The 24,407-nt window shown below is 46.8% G+C and overlaps 1 protein-coding gene across 2 annotated transcripts in view; it reads right to left on the bottom strand.

The window, feature by feature from the left end:
* LOC147700831 (DBH-like monooxygenase protein 2) overlaps nucleotides 1-24,407 on the bottom strand; it is a 564,025-nt gene that overhangs the window by 271,191 nt on the left and 268,427 nt on the right. For both annotated transcript variants that reach the window (XM_086928504.1, XM_086928505.1), the window contains exon 11: nucleotides 7,843-7,973. In XM_086928504.1, coding sequence (XP_086784630.1) covers nucleotides 7,843-7,973 — 131 coding nt within the window. The remainder of the gene's footprint in view (nucleotides 1-7,842; nucleotides 7,974-24,407) is intronic.

Here is a 24,407-nt window from a genome sequence, read left to right as displayed (position 1 = left end):
AATTAAATGAGTCATGGTTTGCTCATGACATTCTAAACATAAAACATTGCATGACTAATTACTCCATTGATTAAAATGTCTATTAAATGATACGTTTCTGTTCACATAGATAAGCACAGACAGGACAGATTTCGGGTTTCTGGATACTGATACAGGTGCCAGCAAACCTGTCAACACAGCAGTGCGGGGCAGGTTTTTGAAGCAGCTGATTTTATTGTGGCATGGTCTGATTTTTGTGTTGGTTTGTGGATGGTTGAAGGGGTCTAGACAAAAATGCTGGTACAGGCCTGGTTTCTTCTCGGTTTGTGAAAGAGGTAGGGAAATTGTTGCTTAAGTGGTTTAATGAATAGGCTCTATGTGAAAGAAAGCTATGAGAAATCAAATCGCTGGAGGTTGTTGGAGGGCCTTGAGCACTAAAGTGAACGTATGGTTAGGCTGAGGGGCACAAGTGATCAGTAGAAATAATGTCACTCGTTGCTGAACACAGGTAGCGGCCAAAGTGGGATGAACATCTTCCACATGCTCCATACAGTGGTGGTTGGAAGCAAAATGTGAATGACAGTTGAATTGACAAGAGGACAATGAGGACAGACTCACGCCCCTCTATGAACTGTAGAGAATGTTTTTGAAGATCATGGATTTGTGTGGGCTATTTGGTGATCTTTTAGAAGGGGTTATGGCTGTAGCTGGAACATGCAAGGATAGTAGGAGTTGTCTTGTGTACGGTGAGAAAAGTCACGTTTGAGGTGGTCTCTGGAGGCCTTTGTGGAATCTTTGAAAGTCGCCTGGAGGCAGGATGCTTCTGCAGTTGGTGCCTCCGGTGGCCTATTGTGGAGTTCTGGATGGAGTGTTTGTGGAGGGTGTTCTGGGGTTGTAACAAAAACATGAAATATCTTTCCCACAAAAGCTCTTTAGGACGCAGTACAAGCATTTTAGAGGCTTTAGAGCGTCTTTCATTTTAGTGGCTGACTGAGCCTTTCACCCGAGAGAGAGCAGGGAGTGATTACAAGTGATGCAGTTCAGCTGGCTCCTTTCCACTGCCTCCTGACGTCGGGTGAATTAGTTTCAGTTTATAAAACTGATGTAACAGGAGTTGTTGTTCCTTTCCCCATGGTGGGCCAATGAGAGTTTAAAGCATAGTTGAGCTTGTAAAGGAAACGCGATGGGCAGTCATCACCAACAAAAGAAAGGGAAATTGGGTGCTTTGTTGTCCCTCTCAGCTAAAGTTGGATGCATGGCGAGTGCAACACAGTGGTGGCTAACTATGCCTATAGGGCCATAGGGGGAGGGGAGTGGGGATTGGGAGCGTGACGTTTTGTATCCCTGTATTTGGTATCACAACACACCTTTTTCATAAAAAGTGGAGTGCGTCAGGACATGCTGATGATGACGTCGGTGTCTCAGCTCAGGATGTCACGTAGCGCAAAAGCATCTCTTTGGCACAGTGTGAGAATATGCAATTTGTGGTATAATATTTTCTAATATCACCACTGCGTTCAGCTTAATAAATATAACGGTTAATAAGCGTATTGCACAAATTGTATTGTATTGTATTGTAATTCTATTTATATAGCACTTACTACCCATGACAAGGTGTCAAAGCGCTTTTTCGGCGAGTAGCACGCTACTCCGGGACCCATAGAGGATTAGTGTTGAAGTAGTATAGTGAAACATGCAAGTACATTTTTAGTAGTGGATAGGTTAGTCAGTTAATTAGATTTGGAATGATAGCAGAAGGATAGAGGAGGAAAAAAGGTTTGTATTTACAGCACAGGATCACAAAATGGAAACTCACTTAAAATCATGTAAGTGTGCAATAAGTGGTCTTAAAACAGGCACAAAAACGAAATAGCAAATGATTCATAAAATATAGTAGCATGCCTTAGGCAACGTATGTGGATTTGCATTTTAATACTACATAAGCTTTTTCACTATAATAAAAGAGCTTTCCTTGCCTACTCAAACTGTCACCCCATAACCATAAAAGAGCTTTTCTCACCTCTTGTGCTCAGCTATCATTTTCTGCTTGTTCTTGCTAAAGTGTTAAGGGGCATCAATTGAAAGATCTTGCACATGACTACTGACTTTTTCCAAGGAAAGACTCTTTAGGGAGGAATGGGAAAACAGAAAGTTGTAGCTGGAATGCATGAATTCATCCCAGCCCTTGGTAATTACTCTTAGTTGAATTCCAGTCCATTCTTTCTCTTAGTCTCTGTGTCACTAGAGACAAGGTCACACTCTATGAAAATCGGTCCAAGTCTTATTCAAAAAGGGACAGCCCAAACTACTGGACTCTGTCCCTTCTGATTGGGCACTGAAGATCAAACAACCTCACAGATGTTCCAGCTTTATTTGGCACACCTGACCCACTTACAATGACTCACATCTCTGGCACTTTCCATAGTTTTTTTTTTTTTACTCACTCTGCCACTAAAGATAGGGAAACACCACATGCAAATCAGTTTTGTACACATGCTATGTGTGTGAACACAAGAGACCCTAAACTTGTTTCAGCCTTGTTCAGCTTTATCAGTGTGGTGCAGCTAGAGACCTGTACTAGGCCCAGTTTAGTCAGAACCCCTATGGCAGCCTATTACAGTTCTGCATTGAAAATATCTGAAGTGTAGGGTGCAATTATTGCCTTAATCTCAGTCAAATGTAACTACCCAGGGACGAATTCTAGTCTATTGCTTACTGTTCCAATACACTCAGCAAGCCCCCTCTGCAAATCAGTATAGGCCACACCACAAAAGGGACCACTACAACAAGGCCTACTATGTATTTCTGTGGTGTGCATATGTCGCCTGCTCCTCTATCTATAAAAATCGCTTGAGGCTATTAGGATTCTATTGATATTTAAAACTAAAACTTTCATAACCCTGGCAGCACATCAAGATACTTCAGAGAGACTCTTTACCGGCTCCCTTTTGCTTTCATGCTTTTGAGGAAATGAGGACACAGCATTAAACCCTTGGCCTTTAGCACCTAACGTTACACCAGGGATGCTTTCATTTATCATTTCATTTACAAATGTGTAGTCTTCCCATTCATTATTTGCAAAATAGTCAGGAAAAGAAATGAACTTCGACTTTTCATCCGTGTTTACAAATGATTAGTTTCCTTTACAAACTCTGAAAGTCACTGCCGGAAAGTCACTCCCGCCCTTGGAAATAAAATTAAATGCTCACAGTCGCATTCACATAAAAAGAGCACGCTATAGAAAATGGGCCGCATAATCTGCATACAGTCATAAGTTATTTTGGGAATGCGGGCCGCATTCACTGTCCGCAGATTTTCTTTAGGAATATTGAGCAGTGTGGCATTATCTGTTCTGGCGCAGCAGGCTAAACTATCTCCCCTTATTCCTCCGCTCCACATGGAATAACAGTAACACACGCAGGGCAGGCTATAAGTTAAAAACTGCCCGCCCGGGGGCCTTACCTGGTGAACTGCCCGAGTTCACAAGCCTGCTCCGGACAGAAACCACCTGGCAGCCTGCAACCAAATGGACTAGGCTGCTGCTGCAGGGCACGACCGGTCTGCTTCCTTCAGGGTCAGGACAGGATAGACTGAGGCTCCGACCTCGGGTAGTCTCCGCTGTAATGCAGTCTACTCTGTGACCTTCCGTCTGCATGAATGGCTGCCACTCATCAGGCTCTGACTACCAAATCACGCACGCGGGAAGCATTCTGAGCCTGCGCAGATGGTCACTTGACTACTCGTCACAGGGTGGGTCTCACCACGCCCTGTGACGAGTCTGGAGGGGGTGTGGTGACACCATGGAACGCTCTCCTCCACTCTCTGATTGACGTGGAGAGTTAGAGATCCTGGGCTTCTATTAAAAACGCCTGGGGCTAACTTAATCTCCATGCCATCAGGGGGTAGAGACTGGGCCTCCAGGCTATGTGTTTGCCTAGCTGATGACGTCACAGCCTTCAGGGCTGTGATGTTCTCAGCCGGCAAAGACATAGCAGGCTTCTTTGGGCCCGGGAGCAGCAAAGCAATCAGTCATGTCACGTGATGACATGACGAAATGTAAACAGTGGAGGAGCTGGTGCAGCGGTATTGGTGAGGGAGGCAGCAGACTCTGAGACACTGCCCCATGTTCTTTTAGATTTTTTTAAATGAAATACACGTGATCTCTATTTAAAATGTAATCACTTGAAAATATCAAAATGTACCTGGGGCGGAGCCCCGAAGCCCGCAAACAGAAACCGCCACTGCTGACAGCACCTTTAGCTCACTGACATGGAACACAGAGGTCTTTGCTATAAGGAAAGCATTCATAAAGCACAGCTAAATCTGAGAACAGCTGTGCATAGGCTCAAAAAAAGTGCATATCAAGAAATTGAAAACCAAGTTAAGATACAACTGTGGCATGATTGAAAGTGCAGGAATAAGCATATAAGTGAACACCTTCAAAACCCACATCACAAGAATGACTTAAAAAACAACGCTTGGTGAGACAAATGAAAAAAGGCCTAAAGGGGTTGAAATAACATTTTACTTTGCGCACAGCAAAGTCTTGCTCACCAATCAACACATCAGATAATTTGGCCTGAGTTGTGTCAGTCTGTCGGTCCTCACACCAGGCTACACAGGTTGGCCCAGAGGCAAGAATACATTGATTTAGTTAATGAGTTCGAAGCCGCCAACAATATGTCAACTAGTTCGAAGGGGAGATCAACACTACTGAGTTGGTTCTAATCAAAGAGATGTAGCTTGTGAATGTTTGAGTGTAGAAAATGGATTTACTGCTGAGTCAGAACATCCTCCTGAAGAGGTAGAGGGGAGTGTAGGTTAAAGTATCAGGCTCAGAATATTGGAGTACCATGCTCTTGGCTTAATGCAGGGCAGTCAAAATAGTTGAGCTTGGTCTCTCCTGGCCTTCAGAACTGAGGAAAGAAGAAGCAGCAGTGGAAAGGCATGCAGAAAAATATCCCAGGGAGCCTTGAGGCAGAACATCTAGTGTGCAGTAAACATGACACTATGTTCTCTGAAGTAGCACAACATTGATGCAAACCATTCCCCATTGACCAAAGAGATGCTTTCAGACACTTTGCGGTGCAAATACCAGTCATGCACCACCAGAAGATGTTTACTTAGCTTGTCCACCCTCACATTTAAAGATCCCACAAAATGATAAGCAGACAGAGAGATCCCTTGGCAGTCGAGCCACTGCCAAATACTTAGGGCCTTATTATGAGTATGGCAGTCCTGGGACCGATGTACTGGCAGTGGCAAACACCGCCACCAGTCCTGTTTTCTGACCGCTGTATTATAATGGTAGTGGTGGGACTGCCACGAGACCGCCGCTCCGCGGGATCAGCGATCCTGCTGTGATGGCAGTCTGCAACAGGCCTGAAAATGCAGGTGGTGCTGATGCTGGTACCCGCCAAGCATATTACATGCAGGGGGCCACATGTAGTGTCCCCTCTTAAATTGCACCTTCATTCCTGCACAGTGTGGCTTGCAAAATATGGTACATGCCATACCACGCACAAATGTTCTATAGGCTCTCTCATGGCGGCACGTGCTGTTTAGGCTCTCCTATGAGCCTAACATACCCACCGCCATGTGATCGCTGCCACACCACCCACCCACCCTTGATTTAAATCATAATCCGGCAGGCGGTTTACCACAGGCTTGGTGGCAGTCCCAGAGAAAGACAGCCAAACTCAAAATTAGACCCTTAGAGCTTCCTGGCACAGTACTGTTGACCCAATGCTACCCTACTTGTTGCAGTACCAGTGGTGGTTTCGCACACTGTTATGAACTGCCACTGTTTCATTTGGATGAATGGGAGAAAAGTCTTTAGGGCTCAACAAATAACACACAAACTGAAAGTCATTTGTCTTGAGCACAATCTGAAGGAAACATCTGTGAGACTACAGGATGGACACATTGAACAATGCGTCCCCTGGATGCAGGACGGAGAGGAATGTGTCCATCAAGGCCAAAATGTTTAACATGCGATTCCAAAGCTAGCTGTTCAAGAACCAAAGCTTTAGAATCAGTATGAGCCTGACATCTTTCTCAGGCATTAGGAAGTAGTGGGGGCAACATCCTGCACTCTTCTCTAACTCTGGGACACTCTATGGTTGCCTTGAACAACAGAGAACTTATTGGGAGAGAACAAAAGTATGATCTTCCAAAATCAGGAGAACATGCAGGGGATAGATAGGAACAGAAGGGTGTAGCCATGTTGAATGACCTGTGGAACTCCCTGGATTGAGGTAATCCCAAACCAGTCACATAGAAAAAGCACATGCTGCAGTTATGACAGGTATCGAGGAAGAAAAGATTGGTTTCCTGACTGATGGCTATGGACTTTACCACCACCACATGTATTGGGGGCACACAATGCTGTGTAGATTGCACATGCTGCAAAGACTGCATTTGGCAATAAACAAGGTTTCCTCTAAATTTCCAGTATTGTTTGTGGAATGGACAGTCTGGAGATAGCAAGCCCGACAAATGGGGCTATCACGGGGATCTCCTTGAAGCACTACAGGTAGATTTTAATGCAAGGGTGTCTAGTATGAGAAAATTAGAGAGACCAGAAGAATGTAGTATGACCTGCCTATGTGGCACACAATTTGGGAATCCTGCAATGAGTAGACCACTTAAGTCACTCTAGAATACTGCTTTTGGGAGTAGTAAGGTTTCTCAGACGTGAATAGAAATTGATACATTTTGACTTTTTTGTGAATGAAAATGGTCTGCAGAGGTTTAGCTGGCAGAGTCATGATAGAAAAGGCACAGCATTTGATTACAATAATCTTTGCAGTGGTGCTGGCAGTGCATCTTTGGGCCTATTTTTCCAAATTGTCTTCTATGATATGTCAGCTTGGTGATGGTTTGTATCCATTCTATTTTACAGGGATCATACAGCTGTTTTTTTTTGGAATACTTGTCCCAAGGGCGTGTCTCTAAACTGATATAGAGGTAGGGGTCCTGATTCATACATGGTGAAGCTGCACCTTTTTGCAGTTCTATTGGTTACTGGATTGTTTAGCTTTGGCTCCCGCTGATGTGACGATTGTTGGTGTCTGATTAACATCATCTGCAGGTCAACTTGGGTGCAGATGCATGTCTCAGTCCAGAATCAGAAATCCCAAACATAGATTGGTTATCTTGACTGCCCTAGCTCCACTCCTGGACCGCCTTCCCAGCGTAGAGTAATGCAATGCAGCATTTTGAGCTACAATGCCTTACTCTAGATTTATCAAGCCAGCCAGTGCCCCGCAAGGTGGTCTTGTGTGGCTTGATAAATCTAACTTATGACTTGCGCTGCTCTTGCGCACCATTGTGTGGCGCAAGAGCGGCACAACTCTTTGATAAATATAACCCTCAGTACTGGAATGGAACTTTTCCCAGATGTACATATAGACAAGGGCCAAACCCTCTTGGTAGAGCCATATAAAGGAAAGACAAGACCAGCAAGGCAGGTCCTATGACATCAAATCCATTTATTACTGGTAATATTCTTTACTCCATCTCCAGTTCCATGCCCTCCTGTCCCTATCTTCCTCCCTGCACATTCCCTTAGGGGGTGTGCTGTCCATGATTGGTGTTAGCGAGGGGAGGATGAGCCTTCCTTAATAACAGACGGACAGATGGAGTAAAAAAAGGAAAGCCGTATTAAATATTCTTTTCCCTAAAATTCTAAGGGGAGAAATCACTTTCTAAGTAGGGGCTACAACATAACCTGTCTCCAAGAGGGTAATACACCTCACAGAGCAAAGAGCCTGACTGGAAGATTTCGGCTTGGCAAAAATAAAATTAACAGTAGCTTAATTGGTTATCTACATCAGATACAAGATGGGAGCATACACATACCTGGTGATGTCGAAGCCAAGGGATGAGGAGAGAGGACTGTAATTTGGGTAGCTCAAGCACTGAGCAATGTCGTTTCTGGGGTAGTAGACCAGGAAGGCAAGGCACATCTCTTTAGTGGTGTTAAGACCACCCTGGAGGGAGACACAACCAGACAAGACTAGTGAGGCAGGTGCAGCTATTACAATGCATTGCCACGCTGGTGATGTGAATGCTACCTGTGGCACACAAGGGAAACAAGTAGGCTAGAAAGTGGCAGGCAGTGGCCACATACATCAGTGCTGCTTGTAATGTGCCTGTTCCATAATATGTTTCGCTTTGCCTCATAACTGGACATCTCTGGTTGGATTCTAGTACTTTTTAACCCTGACGCTTTCAGAGATGGTCGCTCCCCAAGCTCCCTGCTCCAGTGGTATCGTTGGCTGCTCTCGCTGCTTTCTCTGTGCTTCTCGTGTCCGCTAGCTGCTGCCTGTCATAGCGCTAGAGTGTTTATAATTATTAATAGCGCTTTGTCTGCTAGCTGCCGCTTGTCATAGCGCTTTACTGTTTGAAGCATTTTCGAGTGTTTATAATTAATAGTGCCTGCCAGCTGCCGCTTGTCATAGCGCTTTACTGTTTGAAGCATTTTCGAGTGTTTATAATTAATAGTGCCTGCCAGCTGCCGCTTGTCATAGCGCTTTACTGTTTGAAGCATTTTCGAGTGTTTATAATTAATAGTGCCTGCCAGCTGCCGCTTGTCATAGCGCTTTACTGTTTGAAGCATTTTCGAGTGTTCATAATTATTATTGACGATATACAGAATATACAGACTTAGCACTGTTTACATTCTTATGCGCAGGCCAAGTTGCACGCACGCTGTTGTAGCTTTGACCCTAATTAACATTGTTTGTACTTCAATATCTGTAGCGCTTACTTCAGGGTTTTTAAATCCATCTATTACTCGCTGTGCCCCATCCTGTTGCCTGTTTCACTTTAGCTGCCATTTTGTTGTTGTTGTGCCTCGGAGCCCGTGCCCTCCGACCCGATCCCTACTCCCAGCTGATCCTCCCTCGCCCCTCCCTTTCCACTATTCATATATGACAGATGGTCTTGCGCGCAGCTGTCGCACCCCATGCGTGCCGAAGGTGCGCCAAAGGTAAGCCCGTCTACGCTGGTCAGCGCCTGGACCACGCCCAGCGCCAGACCCCCTGGTCCCGGCAAAACCCACTCCTCCCACATAACGTATGACGCCGCGACCCTCTTAGCCCTTAACCCCGGACGCACACCACAATGCTGCAAAGCTGCCCCAGGACGCACCCACGGACCCTTCACCTGCCACTCCTGCAAGTTCGCCTGCATCAAGACCCACACCAAACCCTCCTCCTCCAAACGCAGCTCCGACCCTAACCACCTAAAATGCATCCTACTAAACACCCGCTCAGTCCACAGACATGCCACTGAACTCTGGGACCTACTCGACACTGCTTCACCTGAGGTCGCCTTCCTCACAGAAACCTGGATGAACACATCATCAACACCCGACATTGCCATAGCTATCCCGGACACTTACAAGATCACCCGAAAAGACCGCACCAATCAAACAGGAGGAGGCAACGCCATCGTCCATAAGAACACCATCAAAATCACGACCAGCTTCGACGACAACCTTACATCCGCCGAACACCAGGCCTCCAGGAACTCATAAAAAATTCAGTGAAGACATCATAGACTTCATCAGTCCACATGCCCTCGCCTCCGAGAACTACATCGTACTGGGAGACCTCAACTTTCACTTGGAAAAGAAAAACAACAGCAACACCTCCACCCTTCTTGACAACCTGGCCAATCTCGGTCTCAAACAACTTGTGGACACCTCCACCCATATAGCCGTACATACGCTCGACCCAATCTTCACCTCCAGCAAACACATCTCCTTCGATCACACCACAACTCTCCATTGGACGGACCACAGTTGTGTTCACTTCAGCTACAAAACCACCTCGACCCACAACCCCCCACAACCTATCCCTCGAAGAAACTGGAACTAAATCACCACCGACCAACTCCTCACATCGCTCAACCAAAACCCACCCGCCCTCTCATCGGACCCAAACCAAGCTGCCACCAAATTCAAACAATGGATCACTCACAGCGCTGATGAATTAGCACCCTTAAAAAACCATCACACCAAACAGGACAGTAAAAAAGCCCCCTGGTTCAATGATGACCTTAAGAAATCCAAGAAGCTATGCCGTACTCTCGAAAAAACATGGAGAAAAAACCCAACCACCGACAACATGGCCACCTTCAAGGCAGCCACCCGCAAACACCACCAACTGATTCGATGCACCAAGAAATCAGCATTCAAGAATAGACTCGACAACAACGCCCATAACAGCAAGGAACTATTCAACATCGTTAAAGAATTCACCAACCCCACCGCAGCCTCAAACAACATCACTCCCTCCCAAGGCCTCTGCGATTCGTTATCCTCCTTTTTCTACAACAAAATTGCTGACATACATAACAGCTTCAAAAACATTTCCAATGAACAATCCTCTCCACCCCCCTCCGAACCTAAACCGCCCTCTAAAATCCTCAGAGCCTGGAACCCAATCACCACTGAAGACACCATCCGCCTAATGAACTCCATCCATTCTGGTTCACCAACTGACCTCTGTCCCCACCACATCTTCAACAAAGCAGACTCCATCATCGCACAAATTCTCCGTGATGTCATCAATTGCTCCTTCAAAGCCGCTACCTTCCCAGAAAGCTGGAAACACGCCTAAGTCCGTGCCCTCCTGAAGAAACCCACAGCAGACCCCTCTGAACGTAAAAACTACCGCCCCATCTCACTCCTCCCATTCCCTGCCAAAGTCATTGAGAAAGCCGTCAATAGTCAGCTCGCCGCCTTCCTCGAATCCAACAACTCCCTCGATCCCTCACAGTCCGGCTTTCGAGCCAAACACAGCACCGAGACGGCCCTCATCGCAGATACAGATGACATCCGAACACTACTAGACAACGGAGAAACAGTGGCCCTCATTCTACTCGACCTCTCCGCCGCCTTCGACACTGTCTGTCACAGCACCCTCATACAACGCCTCAACAACATCGGCATACAAGGAAAAGCCTTGGACTGGATCATCTCGTTCCTAGCTGGGAGAACTCAGAGTCCGACTTCCCCCATTCAAATCAGAGGCCACCGAAGTAATTTGCGGCGTACCACAAGGATCATCACTCAGTCCCACCCTCTTCAACGTTTACATGAGCCCACTCGCATCCATCGCGCGTCAACACAACCTTACCATCATCTCCTACGCTGACGACACCCAGCTGATCCTTTTCCTCACCAAAGACCCTTACACCGCCAAAACCAATCTTCACGAAGGCATGAAAGAAGTAGCTATTTGGATGAAAAACAGCCGCCTAAAACTTAACTCAGACAAAACGGAAGTGCTCATCTTGGGATCATCCCCCTCTGCCTGGGCCGACTCATGGTGGCCCTTGGCTCAAGGCTCAGCACCCATACCCACAGACCACGCACGAAACATTGGCTTCATCCTAGACTCCGCACTCTCGATGACCAGACAAGTCAACGCTGTCTCATCCTCCTGCTTCAATGCACTTCGTGTGCTCAAAAAAATCTTCCGCTTGATCCCCTCCGAGACAAGAAAGACTGTCACCCACGCACTGGTCGACTAGATTACGGAAACACCCTCTACGCCGTAATCACAGCCATATTACAACAAAATCTCCAACGCATCCAAAACGCATCAGCGAGACTCATTTTAGACATCCCTCGCCAAGATCACATTACCGGCCACCTGAAAGACTTCCACTGGCTTCCCGTCAACAAGAGAATAACGTTCCGTCTCCTCACCCACGCACACAAAGCCCTCTACAAACTAGGTCCCGAATGCCTCAACACTCGACTATCCTTCTACACACCCACCTGCCAACTGAGATCCTCCAATCAAGCCCTCGCCGCAGTTCCGCGTATCCAAAGATCCACCATGGGAGGTAGATCCTTCTCCTACTTGGCGGCCAAGACTTGGAACTCACTCCCCACTCACCTCCGCCTTACACAGAACCACATCTCCTTCATGAAAGAACTCAAAACCTGGCTATTCGATATATAATGAACCCCCTCCCGAGCGCCTTGAGACCCTCTGGGTGAGTAGTGCGCTATATAAATTCTTGAACTTGAACTTGAACTTACTCACAGGTCACACAGTGAAGTGGAAAAATACTTATGCAGTGTGATGTTCCCTTACTATAATCACCGTTCAAACAGTCCAAAATCATTTGCAAAGCACCTATGGGCCTCACAATAGCTCTCCAAAGCCAGTCCCAGTTTCTTCATGCAGGTGCTCTCCCCAAACAGCCTCTGCTGCTGCCACCAGTGCAGAGCCGATTTACAAAAGGGGGTGGTGATGAACAGAGTGTCTGAATTGAGCAGACCACTCTTACCCAGTCCAAAGATCAGGGCTTGATCCATCACCGTTATTTATCTCACTGCCCCATCCCAGCTCAGAATCTGGCTATATGCAAATCAGTCTGTCCCTGGCCCAGTGCATCATGGGAACAGGGCAGACTAAACTACCAAGCCAATTCTTTACCAGAAAGGAGACAAGCTACCGGGGACCGGTTTCTGGCATTTCAGCCTCTTCGGCCCGGCTTGCTTGAATCCTGATGGAGCAGTGAGAAAGGGACTCATGTCTGAGTATACCCTGCCACACCTATAGTGGCCAAAATCGATTTACAAAAGGGGGTGGTGATGAACAGAGTGTCTGAATTGAGCAGACCACTCTTACCCAGTCCAAAGATCAGGGCTTGATCCATCACCGTTATTTATCTCACTGCCCCATCCCAGCTCAGAATCTGGCTATATGCAAATCAGTCTGTCCCTGGCCCAGTGCATCATGGGAACAGGGCAGACTAAACTACCAAGCCAATTCTTTACCAGAAAGGAGACAAGCTACCGGGGACCGGTTTCTGGCATTTCAGCCTCTTCGGCCCGGCTTGCTTGAATCCTGATGGAGCAGTGAGAAAGGGACTCATGTCTGAGTATACCCTGCCACACCTATAGTGGCCAAAATCGATTTACAAAAGGGGGTGGTGATGAACAGAGTGTCTGAATTGAGCAGACCACTCTTACCCAGTCCAAAGATCAGGGCTTGATCCATCACCGTTATTTATCTCACTGCCCCATCCCAGCTCAGAATCTGGCTATATGCAAATCAGTCTGTCCCTGGCCCAGTGCATCATGGGAACAGGGCAGACTAAACTACCAAGCCAATTCTTTACCAGAAAGGAGACAAGCTACCGGGGACCGGTTTCTGGCATTTCAGCCTCTTCGGCCCGGCTTGCTTGAATCCTGATGGAGCAGTGAGAAAGGGACTCATGTCTGAGTATACCCTGCCACACCTATAGTGGCCAAAATCGATTTACAAAAGGGGGTGGTGATGAACAGAGTGTCTGAATTGAGCAGACCACTCTTACCCAGTCCAAAGATCAGGGCTTGATCCATCACCGTTATTTATCTCACTGCCCCATCCCAGCTCAGAATCTGGCTATATGCAAATCAGTCTGTCCCTGGCCCAGTGCATCATGGGAACAGGGCAGACTAAACTACCAAGCCAATTCTTTACCAGAAAGGAGACAAGCTACCGGGGACCGGTTTCTGGCATTTCAGCCTCTTCGGCCCGGCTTGCTTGAATCCTGATGGAGCAGTGAGAAAGGGACTCATGTCTGAGTATACCCTGCCACACCTATAGTGGCCAAAATCGATTTACAAAAGGGGGTGGTGATGAACAGAGTGTCTGAATTGAGCAGACCACTCTTACCCAGTCCAAAGATCAGGGCTTGATCCATCACCGTTATTTATCTCACTGCCCCATCCCAGCTCAGAATCTGGCTATATGCAAATCAGTCTGTCCCTGGCCCAGTGCATCATGGGAACAGGGCAGACTAAACTACCAAGCCAATTCTTTACCAGAAAGGAGACAAGCTACCGGGGACCGGTTTCTGGCATTTCAGCCTCTTCGGCCCGGCTTGCTTGAATCCTGATGGAGCAGTGAGAAAGGGACTCATGTCTGAGTATACCCTGCCACACCTATAGTGGCCAAAATCGATTTACAAAAGGGGGTGGTGATGAACAGAGTGTCTGAATTGAGCAGACCACTCTTACCCAGTCCAAAGATCAGGGCTTGATCCATCACCGTTATTTATCTCACTGCCCCATCCCAGCTCAGAATCTGGCTATATGCAAATCAGTCTGTCCCTGGCCCAGTGCATCATGGGAACAGGGCAGACTAAACTACCAAGCCAATTCTTTACCAGAAAGGAGACAAGCTACCGGGGACCGGTTTCTGGCATTTCAGCCTCTTCGGCCCGGCTTGCTTGAATCCTGATGGAGCAGTGAGAAAGGGACTCATGTCTGAGTATACCCTGCCACACCTATAGTGGCCAAAATCGATTTACAAAAGGGGGTGGTGATGAACAGAGTGTCTGAATTGAGCAGACCACTCTTACCCAGTCCAAAGATCAGGGCTTGATCCATCACCGTTATTTATCTCACTGCCCCATCCCAGCTCAGAATCTGGCTATATGCAAATCAGTCTGTCCCTGGCCCAGTGCATCATGGGAACAGGGCAGACTAAACTACCAAGCCAATTCTTTACCAGAAAGGAGACAAGCTACCGGGGACCGGTTTCTGGCATTTCAGCCTCTTCGGCCCGGCTTGCTTGAATCCTGATGGAGCAGTGAGAAAGGGACTCATGTCTGAGTATACCCTGCCACACCTATAGTGGCCAAAATCGATTTACAAAAGGGGGTGGTGATGAACAGAGTGTCTGAATTGAGCAGACCACTCTTACCCAGTCCAAAGATCAGGGCTTGATCCATCACCGTTATTTATCTCACTGCCCCATCCCAGCTCAGAATCTGGCTATATGCAAATCAGTCTGTCCCTGGCCCAGTGCATCATGGGAACAGGGCAGACTAAACTACCAAGCCAATTCTTTACCAGAAAGGAGACAAGCTACCGGGGACCGGTTTCTGGCATTTCAGCCTCTTCGGCCCGGCTTGCTTGAATCCTGATGGAGCAGTGAGAAAGGGACTCATGTCTGAGTATACCCTGCCACACCTATAGTGGCCAAAATCGATTTACAAAAGGGGGTGGTGATGAACAGAGTGTCTGAATTGAGCAGACCACTCTTACCCAGTCCAAAGATCAGGGCTTGATCCATCACCGTTATTTATCTCACTGCCCCATCCCAGCTCAGAATCTGGCTATATGCAAATCAGTCTGTCCCTGGCCCAGTGCATCATGGGAACAGGGCAGACTAAACTACCAAGCCAATTCTTTACCAGAAAGGAGACAAGCTACCGGGGACCGGTTTCTGGCATTTCAGCCTCTTCGGCCCGGCTTGCTTGAATCCTGGTGCAAAGCTGCCCCAGGACGCACCCACGGACCCACGGTGCAGTGCAGAGCAGCAAATATATTTAGGAGGAGGGGACCTCAATAGTCCTTGATCGATAAGGTCACGTTAGTCCTTGAGTCATCTGACTAGTTCTTAATTTGGTCACCTCTTGAGTTTCTTTCAAAGCAGTCAAAGAGTTACAGCCAATGCATTTAGGTCACTGGCCCTCTTCAGGGCAACTAGAGACATAATTCTATATAAAACATGAATACACATCCCTTTACAATAATTTTCAAAAAATACACATGCACATATAAAATGTGTGCATCCAATCATTTTTAGGTCAATTTTGGGCACATGTAATGAGAAAAATTAAAAACACCGAACATAAAAATTCAATAAACATCCCGACAATATTTATGGTTAATATCCTTCTCCTTTCTTCAACCCTGTTTTTTTAAATGATGTTCAAAATATAATTACTAACAGCATCATGCCACAACTATTTTTATACATAGGATAGGCAGCAAAGATAAAGATTATCTTGACATACCGAGATTCTTATCCTTTAGGATGCAGCTAAGTACAATAAACCATACGTGCACTGTATTGTTCCATCAGATCAAACACATTATTGGTTCACATTGGTGACCTTTTGCAACACCTCTGATAGATTCTATTTAAATGAAAGCAATTAGTATAGCACTCAATCAGAAGCCTTGGTAATGCAGAGACCGTTCCTTGTTTGTTTAAGGTCCTCACAAATGAGTAAGGAGTACTATTCTCCAGTTTTGTATACGAGTGGATCTCAGCTGGAGAATTCCTGGCTTTAAAAATCTAGGTATTGGCTCAGTGAGCTACAAATGTAATTCTCTCTAATGCATCTCCCTTTAGCTCAATTGTGTCTTTTAAAGCGAGAGGGAAAGGCACCTTTGTCCTGTGTTATGGAATCATGGTATCAGAGCATGAAAGAATGCACAAATCACTTTGGGCCAAATTTATGACCTGGTTTGCGTAGCGTTTGCTCAAGACAATTTGGTACATAAGCGACCCAAACCTTCAGTGAGATCTATGAAACCACGCACAGCCACTTTGGCTCCATGAATATGAGTAAAGCAACACAGTGCAAATAGCCGTGTTTCCTTAAGCTGCCCTGGGAAGACGTTTCTTGGGCACTGCGCGGGTGTTCCCACACAACTCCCATGGATTTTGATGCATTCCCAGTCTTTTTTTTTTTTTTGTCCTCATATCCACCATGGTTTTTGAAAGCCATTTAGAATAAGCATTAGACGAGTTTACACAGTATAGTAACTGGAAGGAATAATTTTGTTCGAGAGGAGAGCCACAGATCCCGCAACTGTCTCAGCTTGAAATTCTTTTAGGCTACCAGTGGGGAGGCCTACTGCTGGGCCAGGGCCGGGATATGACCGGATACGATTGAGTTGGCACCATAGTAGTATAATCATTGGACCCGGGAAAAAAAAAAAAACAACCCCGGATCTTTATTGAGACCATACAATCGAGTGCCAAAAGGTCCTTTTGCATTGGTTTCCTGATCTGGCTAGATCTATGCGTGCAGTCTGTAGCGTTCCCAGTCTTAGCAGAATTGGTAAACCTAGGAATGCACCAAAAAAGATTTGCCTTCCCAGGGGAGGCGTAACAAGGAGACATATCTTTATTTCTCCTCATTACTTCCTCGTTCTTTGTGTGCTGCAAAGAGGAATATACTGCACTCAAGATTGTTTTTGTGCAGTAAGTCATAGATTTGAAACACACACCCTTGACTAGTGCATAAATGTGTTTTTTTCCATTTGGATCACTGAATCGGTGATCCACCCGGTGATGTAAGGAAAAATGGTGGAGGGACAATATTCTGGATATTGATTCCTATAAAAGGAAAACAATAAGTACAATTACACCGACGCCCCCCAAAAAAATCCCAAAATAAAACAAGAATTTCCCAAAAGTTTGTAAACAGTTTCAACACTGATGAACAGATACAGAATGTGACAGAAGTCTGGTTGGTAGTGGTGGGTGTGCCGGAAGAGGTATAAACACCATGAGAAATAAAGCACACCACAACGTAGCAAAGTTAGCTATATACAAAAGAAAGGTAGCTACAACAGTATCAATAAAATATCCTTTACTGTAAGGTTTTCCTCACTTTCTCAGAGTAGATATGCAGCAATGTGCTCCCCCCCTTCACAGTGGCGTCCTTAATCTCAGTAACATCAATTGTGTGAGGAGATATGCACACCATCGTTATCTGCAAGACTTGTACTGGAATTCTCTCACACGCAGCCATCTTCAGCTCTATGGAGGAGTCCAGTGCACATGGATGTCTTGGAGTGCAAGAGCAGTTGCACATTGACAGTGTTCTGATGAAATGACGCCATTGCTGAAGCTACAGCGAATTCCTTCTCACACTGTAGATGCTGATCAATTCATCTTCACGCGCTGTAGTATGAGACTGGTTCTACTCCATGCACTATAGCAGCTGTCACTGATGATGTCAGGTGTCCACTGAATGTGAACTGAAACTTGAATCATACCAAGCTGTTTCAAAGAAATCAGATACTCATGTTTGTTCATGTACAAGGTGTGCTTTAGATGTACTCCACTAATGCACACTGGAGCGAGCAATCTATACATCGCTTATCTATATAATGCTTCTCAGTGCACTTGAGTACCGTCAAAGTCCCAAGAGGCGCTCTCCCTCACAGGTTTCCTTTTGTATTCTTCACAAGCCACAGATAGGCTCAATCCATGTAGAACTGGCGTGAAGTGAAGTAAAACCCCTTATCAATTAATGAATCCCTGCAAGTTTTCAGAACTAGCTTGCCACTCACTTCAGCTACTGTCTTGAAAGTTTTGGGGTGATCCATCAAGTGGGGGCAGAGAAAAGGGGGCGGGGTCCCAAAACACGTTTTCTCCATGTTCATTTTCATTGGAACTTAGACATGGCTGTAGACCGAACTGCTGAAGGGAATTACTCCAGATTTGGCAGAAAGGTAGATGATGGTTCAGGGCAGTGCCATTTTGTAATTTGGCATGCAAAGAAATTCTAGGCACACCAGCAGATGCTTCTTATAAATTAATTTGTTCTTTACAAAGTACGTGACAAATCACATCAAATACTATTCCAAAGATGTTTAAGAAATCTACCACCAAGAGCCATACAATAGGTGCCCCCACGTCAAAAATCCCCACCATAACAAAAGTAGTTACTTTGTATGAGCCAGGCTTCCAAGGCCCATTAGATCCTATGTAGCAATACAATAAATTCTTCCTACCCCTCCAAAGTATGTTTGATGACCCAGAGAATGCTGAGGAGCAAGTGGGTGTGGGGCCCCTATAGCACCAGTAGTGGGTCTTCAGCCCTCCGATCTCAATGATCACAAGTACATCAGCGACCTCAGAGTAGAAATTGATGCCCTAAGGTCTCTGATAGATGATCTCACTGAGCTGGTGAAACAGTTGTTAGTAAGGAACCAGATGGCGTGCATGCAAACTAAGGTATGGTCCACCCAGGTTAATAACTTGGCAAACAAACATCTTTCAAACTTGTACCCCAGGCCATAGGGATCCTCCCTGCTCTCCATAGATCAGAGCATATTTGCACAGTTAAAGGTTCTGACAATGTGGTTAACAGTAGGAAGCTCCCAGGCAACCCTTTTGAGCCAATATGGGTAGGTTTGGGTCACTCTGACTGCAGAAAAACTAACAATCTAATGGAACTTCTGCCCAAAAATGCACCAATAACATAGGCAAAAGGTTCCTGAAGGAATTATTTCACATTATGTTGCAATTTGTGTATATGTCATAACAATGAACATAATCAATAAACAACCGGAGATTATAATTTTGGTCAGTGAATTTTATATAATTACATAAGATATATACAAAAATATATCCTATTTAATCAGCATAGGTAAACATCCATTTGACAATTCATGAGCTCAAAAAACAAACTAAACTGCTACTTCAATTTTTCGAATGAGCAGTAGTGATTGACACTTTTGCAGATTATATGGACAATATGTACAGTTTATGCCATATATTCATTATTTAACAACTATATACATTTTTGTAATACAGAGTTTGTTCAGGGGTGGTGATGGACGGAGCATCTGAATCAATCAAACACTCACACACCCTTTTGTACCGCTTTTGGCAGCCATAAGTGTGGCAGGGTATGCTCAGACGTGAGTCTCTTGCTCACTTTGCCACTGGATTCAAGCAAGCCGGGCTGAAGACGGCTGCAATGCCAGAAACCAGTCCTCGGAAGCTTGTTTCCGGTCCAGGGAAGACATGGCTTGGCAGTTCGGACTGGACTGTTCCCATGAGGCACAGGGTCAGACTGATTTGCATATAGCCTTGTCTGAACTGGGGTGGCAGAGTGGGCTAAAGAACGGTGATGGATTAAACCCAGATCATTTGACTGGGTATGAGTGTTTGATTGATTCAGATGCTCCGTCCATCACCACCCTCTTTTGTACCGCTTTTGGCCGCCATGAGTGTGGCAGGGAATGCTCAGACGTGAGTCCCTTGCTCACTTTGCCACTGGATTCAAGCAAGCTGGGCTGAAGACGGCTGGAATGCCAGAAACCGGACCTCGGAAGCTTGTTTGCGGTCCAGGGAAGACATGGCTTGGCAGTTCGGGCTGGACTGTTCCCATGAGGCACAGGGTCAGACGGATTTGCATATAGCCATGTCTGAACTGGGGTGGCAGATTGGGCTAAAGAACGGTGATGGATTAAACCCAGATCTTTTGACTGGGTGTGAGTGTTTGATTGATTCAGATGCTCCGTCCATCACCACCCCCTTTTGTACCGCTTTTGGCCGCCATAAGTGTGGCAGGGTATGCTCAGACGTGAGTCCCTTGCTCACTTTGCCGCTGGATTCAAGCAAGCCGGGATGAAGACGGCTGCAATGACAGAAACCGGTCCTCGGAAGCTTGTTTCTGGTCCAGGGAAGACATGGCTTGGCAGTTCGGGCTGGACTGTTCCCATGAGGCACAGGGTCAGCCTGATTTGCATATAGCCATGTCTGAACTGGGGTGGCAGAGTGGGCTAAAGAACGGTGATGGATTAAACCCAGATCTTTTGACTGGGTATGAGTGTTTGATTGATTCAGATGCTCCGTCCATCACCACCCTCTTTTGTACCGCTTTTGGCCGCCATGAGTGTGGCAGGGTATGCTCAGACGTGAGTCACTTCCTCACTTTGCCACTGGATTGAAGCAAGCCGGGCTGAAGACGGCTGGAATGCCAGAAACCGGTCCGCGGAAGCTTGTTTATGGTCCAGGGAAGACATGGCTTGGCAGTTCGGGCTGGACTGTTCCCATGAGGCACAGGGTCAGACTGATTTGCATATAGCCATGTATGAACTGGGTGTGGCAGAGTGGGCTAAAGAACGGTGATGGATTAAACCCAGATCTTTTGACTCGGTGTGAGTGTTTGATTGATTCAGATGCTCTGTCCATCACCACCCCCTTTTGTACCGCTTTTGGCCGATAAGTGTGGCAGGGTATGCTCAGACGTGAGTCCCTTGCTCACTTTGCTACTGGATTCAAGTAAGCCGGGATGAAGTCGGCTGCAATGACAGAAACCGGTCCTCGGAAGCTTGTTTCTGGTCCAGGGAAGACATGGCTTGGCAGTTCGGGCTGGACTGTTCCCATGAGGCACAGGGTCAGACTGATTTGCATATAGCCATGTCTGAACTGGGGTGGCAGAGTGGGCTAAAGAACGGTGATGGATTAAACCCAGATCTTTTGACTGGGTGTGAGTGTTTGATTGATTCAGATGCTCCGTCCATCACCCCCCCCTTTTGTACCGCTTTTGGCCGCCATAAGTGTGGCAGGGTCTGCTCAGACGTGAGTCCCTTGCTCACTTTGTCACTGGATTCAAGCAAGCAGGGCTGAAGACGGCTGCAATGACAGAAACCGTTCCTCGGAAGCTTGTTTCCGGTCCAGGGAAGACATGGCTTGGCAGTTCGGGCTGGACTGTTCCCATGAGGCACAGGGTCAGACTGATTTGCATATAGCCATGTATGAACTGGGGTGGCAGAGTGGGCTAAAGAACGGTGATGGATTAAACCCAGATCTTTTGACTGGGTGTGACTGTTTGCTTGATTCAGATGCTCCGTCCATCACCACCCCTTTTTGTACCGCCATGGAAAGGCAGGCGGTCTTCACTTTTGGGGGCCCCCTGTGGACCCCCATGGAGAAGGCGAGGTGGGGGTGCACATGGGGGTACCTGTGGTACCCCCCTGCATTAGCATAAGCAATGCAGCAGGCACGGCGCAATGCCTGCCGCTTTGTGTATGCAAATGCTTGCATGCATTTTTAGCATTGTGGCGGGCCGTGCTGAAAACACTTCCCGCCACAATGTTAAAAATGCAGGATGCGCCCACCACAGTGGCGGGCGCATCCTGCATTTTTACCACCTAATACCCCGCACAGGACCCCCGCCCTTATGGAGGGCGGTCCCATTATCCAATAGGATGGTGGCCGGACAAAGTCTGCCCGTCATCCTAATGACCCCCAAAGAGTCTTCGGATTTGGTTAGACACCAGTTGTATTCAGACAAAATATAAAATTAGAAATGTCAACTTACACAAATATTGAGTTGTAAATATCGTGGAACAGAAATATCGACAGCAATATTTTCATATTAAGAATATACATTTTAAGTGGTGCTAGTAGGTGTGGTGGCAGCACTGCTGAAGGTCCGTTGAGCGCTGGGGGCAGACTGCGAGCTACTGATACTGCGTTGAGCTCTTCTGTCACCCGTTTACCATTTCGCCGTGTCACTTTCTAATCAGCCTTTGCTGCGCGACCTTTTTAAAATTACTCATTCCCTCATTGTCCTACCTGATTTTATTCGGGCCAGACAGCGGGTGATTTAATTCCCGTTTCCTCGGTAGGGTGTGCCTCCCTGCCCCGGTCCATCACGGCTGACGTGCCGATTGCTGTGGAGGGCTGGCGCCATCTTAGGTGAGGACCAGGCTCTCGGCGGTGACGCGCGCTGCAGTCTAGCTGGGGGTGGGGTTTAGACTCAAATTGACCACAGGCGTGGGGCGTCTCGCGGTGCTAGTAGGTGTGGTGGCAGCACTGCTGAAGGTCCGCTGAGCGCTGGGGGAAGACTGCGAGCTACTGATACTGCGTGGAGCTCTTCTGTCACCCGGTTACCATTTTGCCGTGTCATTACTTTTTAATCAGCCTTTGCTGCACAACCTTTTTAAAATTACCCATTCCTTCATTGTCCTACCTGATTTTATTCGGGCCAGACAGCGGGTGATTTAATACCTGTTTCCTCGGTAGGGTGTGCATCCCTGCCCCGGTCCATCACGGCTGACGTTTCGATTGCTGTGGAAGGCAGGCGCCATCTTAGGTAAGGGCCTGGCTCCCGGCGGTGACGCGCGCTGCGGTCTAGCTGGGGGTGGGGTTTAGACTCAAATTGCAATGGCCCCCCGGAAGCGCAGCGGACAAGCGCAGCGGGCAAGACGATGGCGCGCCGAAGGTGCGCCTAAGGTAAGCTGTCTGCGCCCGTCCGCGGCCGACTGGGGCAAGGGGCAAGTCCCCCTGTCCATTCGTCTGGATACTCATCCTCTCACCTAACTCACTTACATGCTAATTGGCCTCTTACTTCTATTACTCGGTCGAAACTTGAGTCACTGGGGTTATTTTGCACCAGGGAATCATTCCCTGAGATTACCTCACCTCCAGCACAAGTCTTTGCAGCTTCCCCATCCTTACCCCCCCTTTTAGGTACTAACACCTCTTCTACTAAAGGGCCCTCATTTTTAATCTTACAGTGAGCTACCTTAACACTCGCTCACTGTTAAGACATCAGTTGGAAATTTTTAATTATCCAGACTCTGTCAATCCCAACATATTGTTGCTAACCGAGACCTGGCTTAATGCTGAGTCCACTCCAGATATTCTTGCGGCTATCCCCCCTGGCTATTACATCCTGCAAGCAAATCGAGTCTCTGGCAGGCCAGGCGGAGGGGTAGCAGCTATTATCCAATCTCCCATCAGATTTTCTACTTTAACTACGGCCTGTATCCCTTTGGTCGATTACCTTGTGCTAAGATTGGAATCTTTAGCCACTCCCCTCATCTGTGTGTTAGCATACCGCCCCCCTCAACCTATGCCTAACTTCTCGACTCTGTTTGGCGACATGCTTTCTCATTTAATTATTAATAATTCCAATATTTTAATCTTAGGAGATTTTAAGTACTGGCCTCTTGATGAGAAGGAGAGTGCTTGTTCCATTATGTTCTCGGATCTTTTATCCGGCATGAAGTGTTGCCAACATATAAATGCACCGACCCACATTAAAGGTCACGTTTTGGACCAGGTTTGGACGTTCAATGTGGAGATTTCTGTTCCCCTTATCTCCCCCTGCCTTTGGTCAGATCATTTTATAATTTCCTTTTCCCTCATAGCCACTTCCCATTCTAGTAGAGCTTTGGAGAGTAATTTTCGGGCCCGGAACTTGAATAGGGCTGACCTTGGCAAATTTGTCAATTTACTTAAAACTTCTTCTCCCCCCTCAGCTAATCTATTGACTCCCAAGCCTCAGCTCCAACGCATTGGCTTGAATCAGTCACTAATGCTGTTGCCCCGCTTAAACAGATCAAGCTTAAGCGTCCCCATGACGCACAAAGGTGGTTCACTGAGGATCTCAAAGCCTTAAAGCTTGAGCTTTGGCAGGCTGAGCGCCGTTGGCGGCGAGGATATGCCTCGGACACAAAGTTGCGGTATATCACTCTGCTTAAAGAATATAAAACAGCGATTCTATCTGCCAAGACCTCTTATTTCTCACAAAAAAAATGTTAATTTTGCCACCAAAACCAAAGACATCTTCTCCATTGTGGAGGAGCTGTCACATCCAGATAGGGTCACCATTAAACCTCTCCCCTCCCAAGCGCTCTGCGACTCCCTTAATCAGTTTTTTGTGGACAAGATTGTCAACATTAAAAATAGCATCTCTCTAGCTTGCTTGCCTTCCTCCCCTAGGCCTGATCTCTCCTTGTTATCCCTAATCCGCAGCAACTTACCCAGATCCCTCCAATCTCGGAGGAGGAATTTTTAGCTCTTTTAAGTAAGGTCACTTCTGGGTCCCCCACTGATTGCTGTCCTCCCTTGATC

Source organism: Lissotriton vulgaris, chromosome 7 (genome assembly GCF_964263255.1).
Source record: "Lissotriton vulgaris chromosome 7, aLisVul1.2, whole genome shotgun sequence".
NCBI lineage: Eukaryota > Metazoa > Chordata > Amphibia > Caudata > Salamandridae > Lissotriton > Lissotriton vulgaris.
This window is presented reverse-complemented; position numbering and strand designations above follow the sequence as displayed.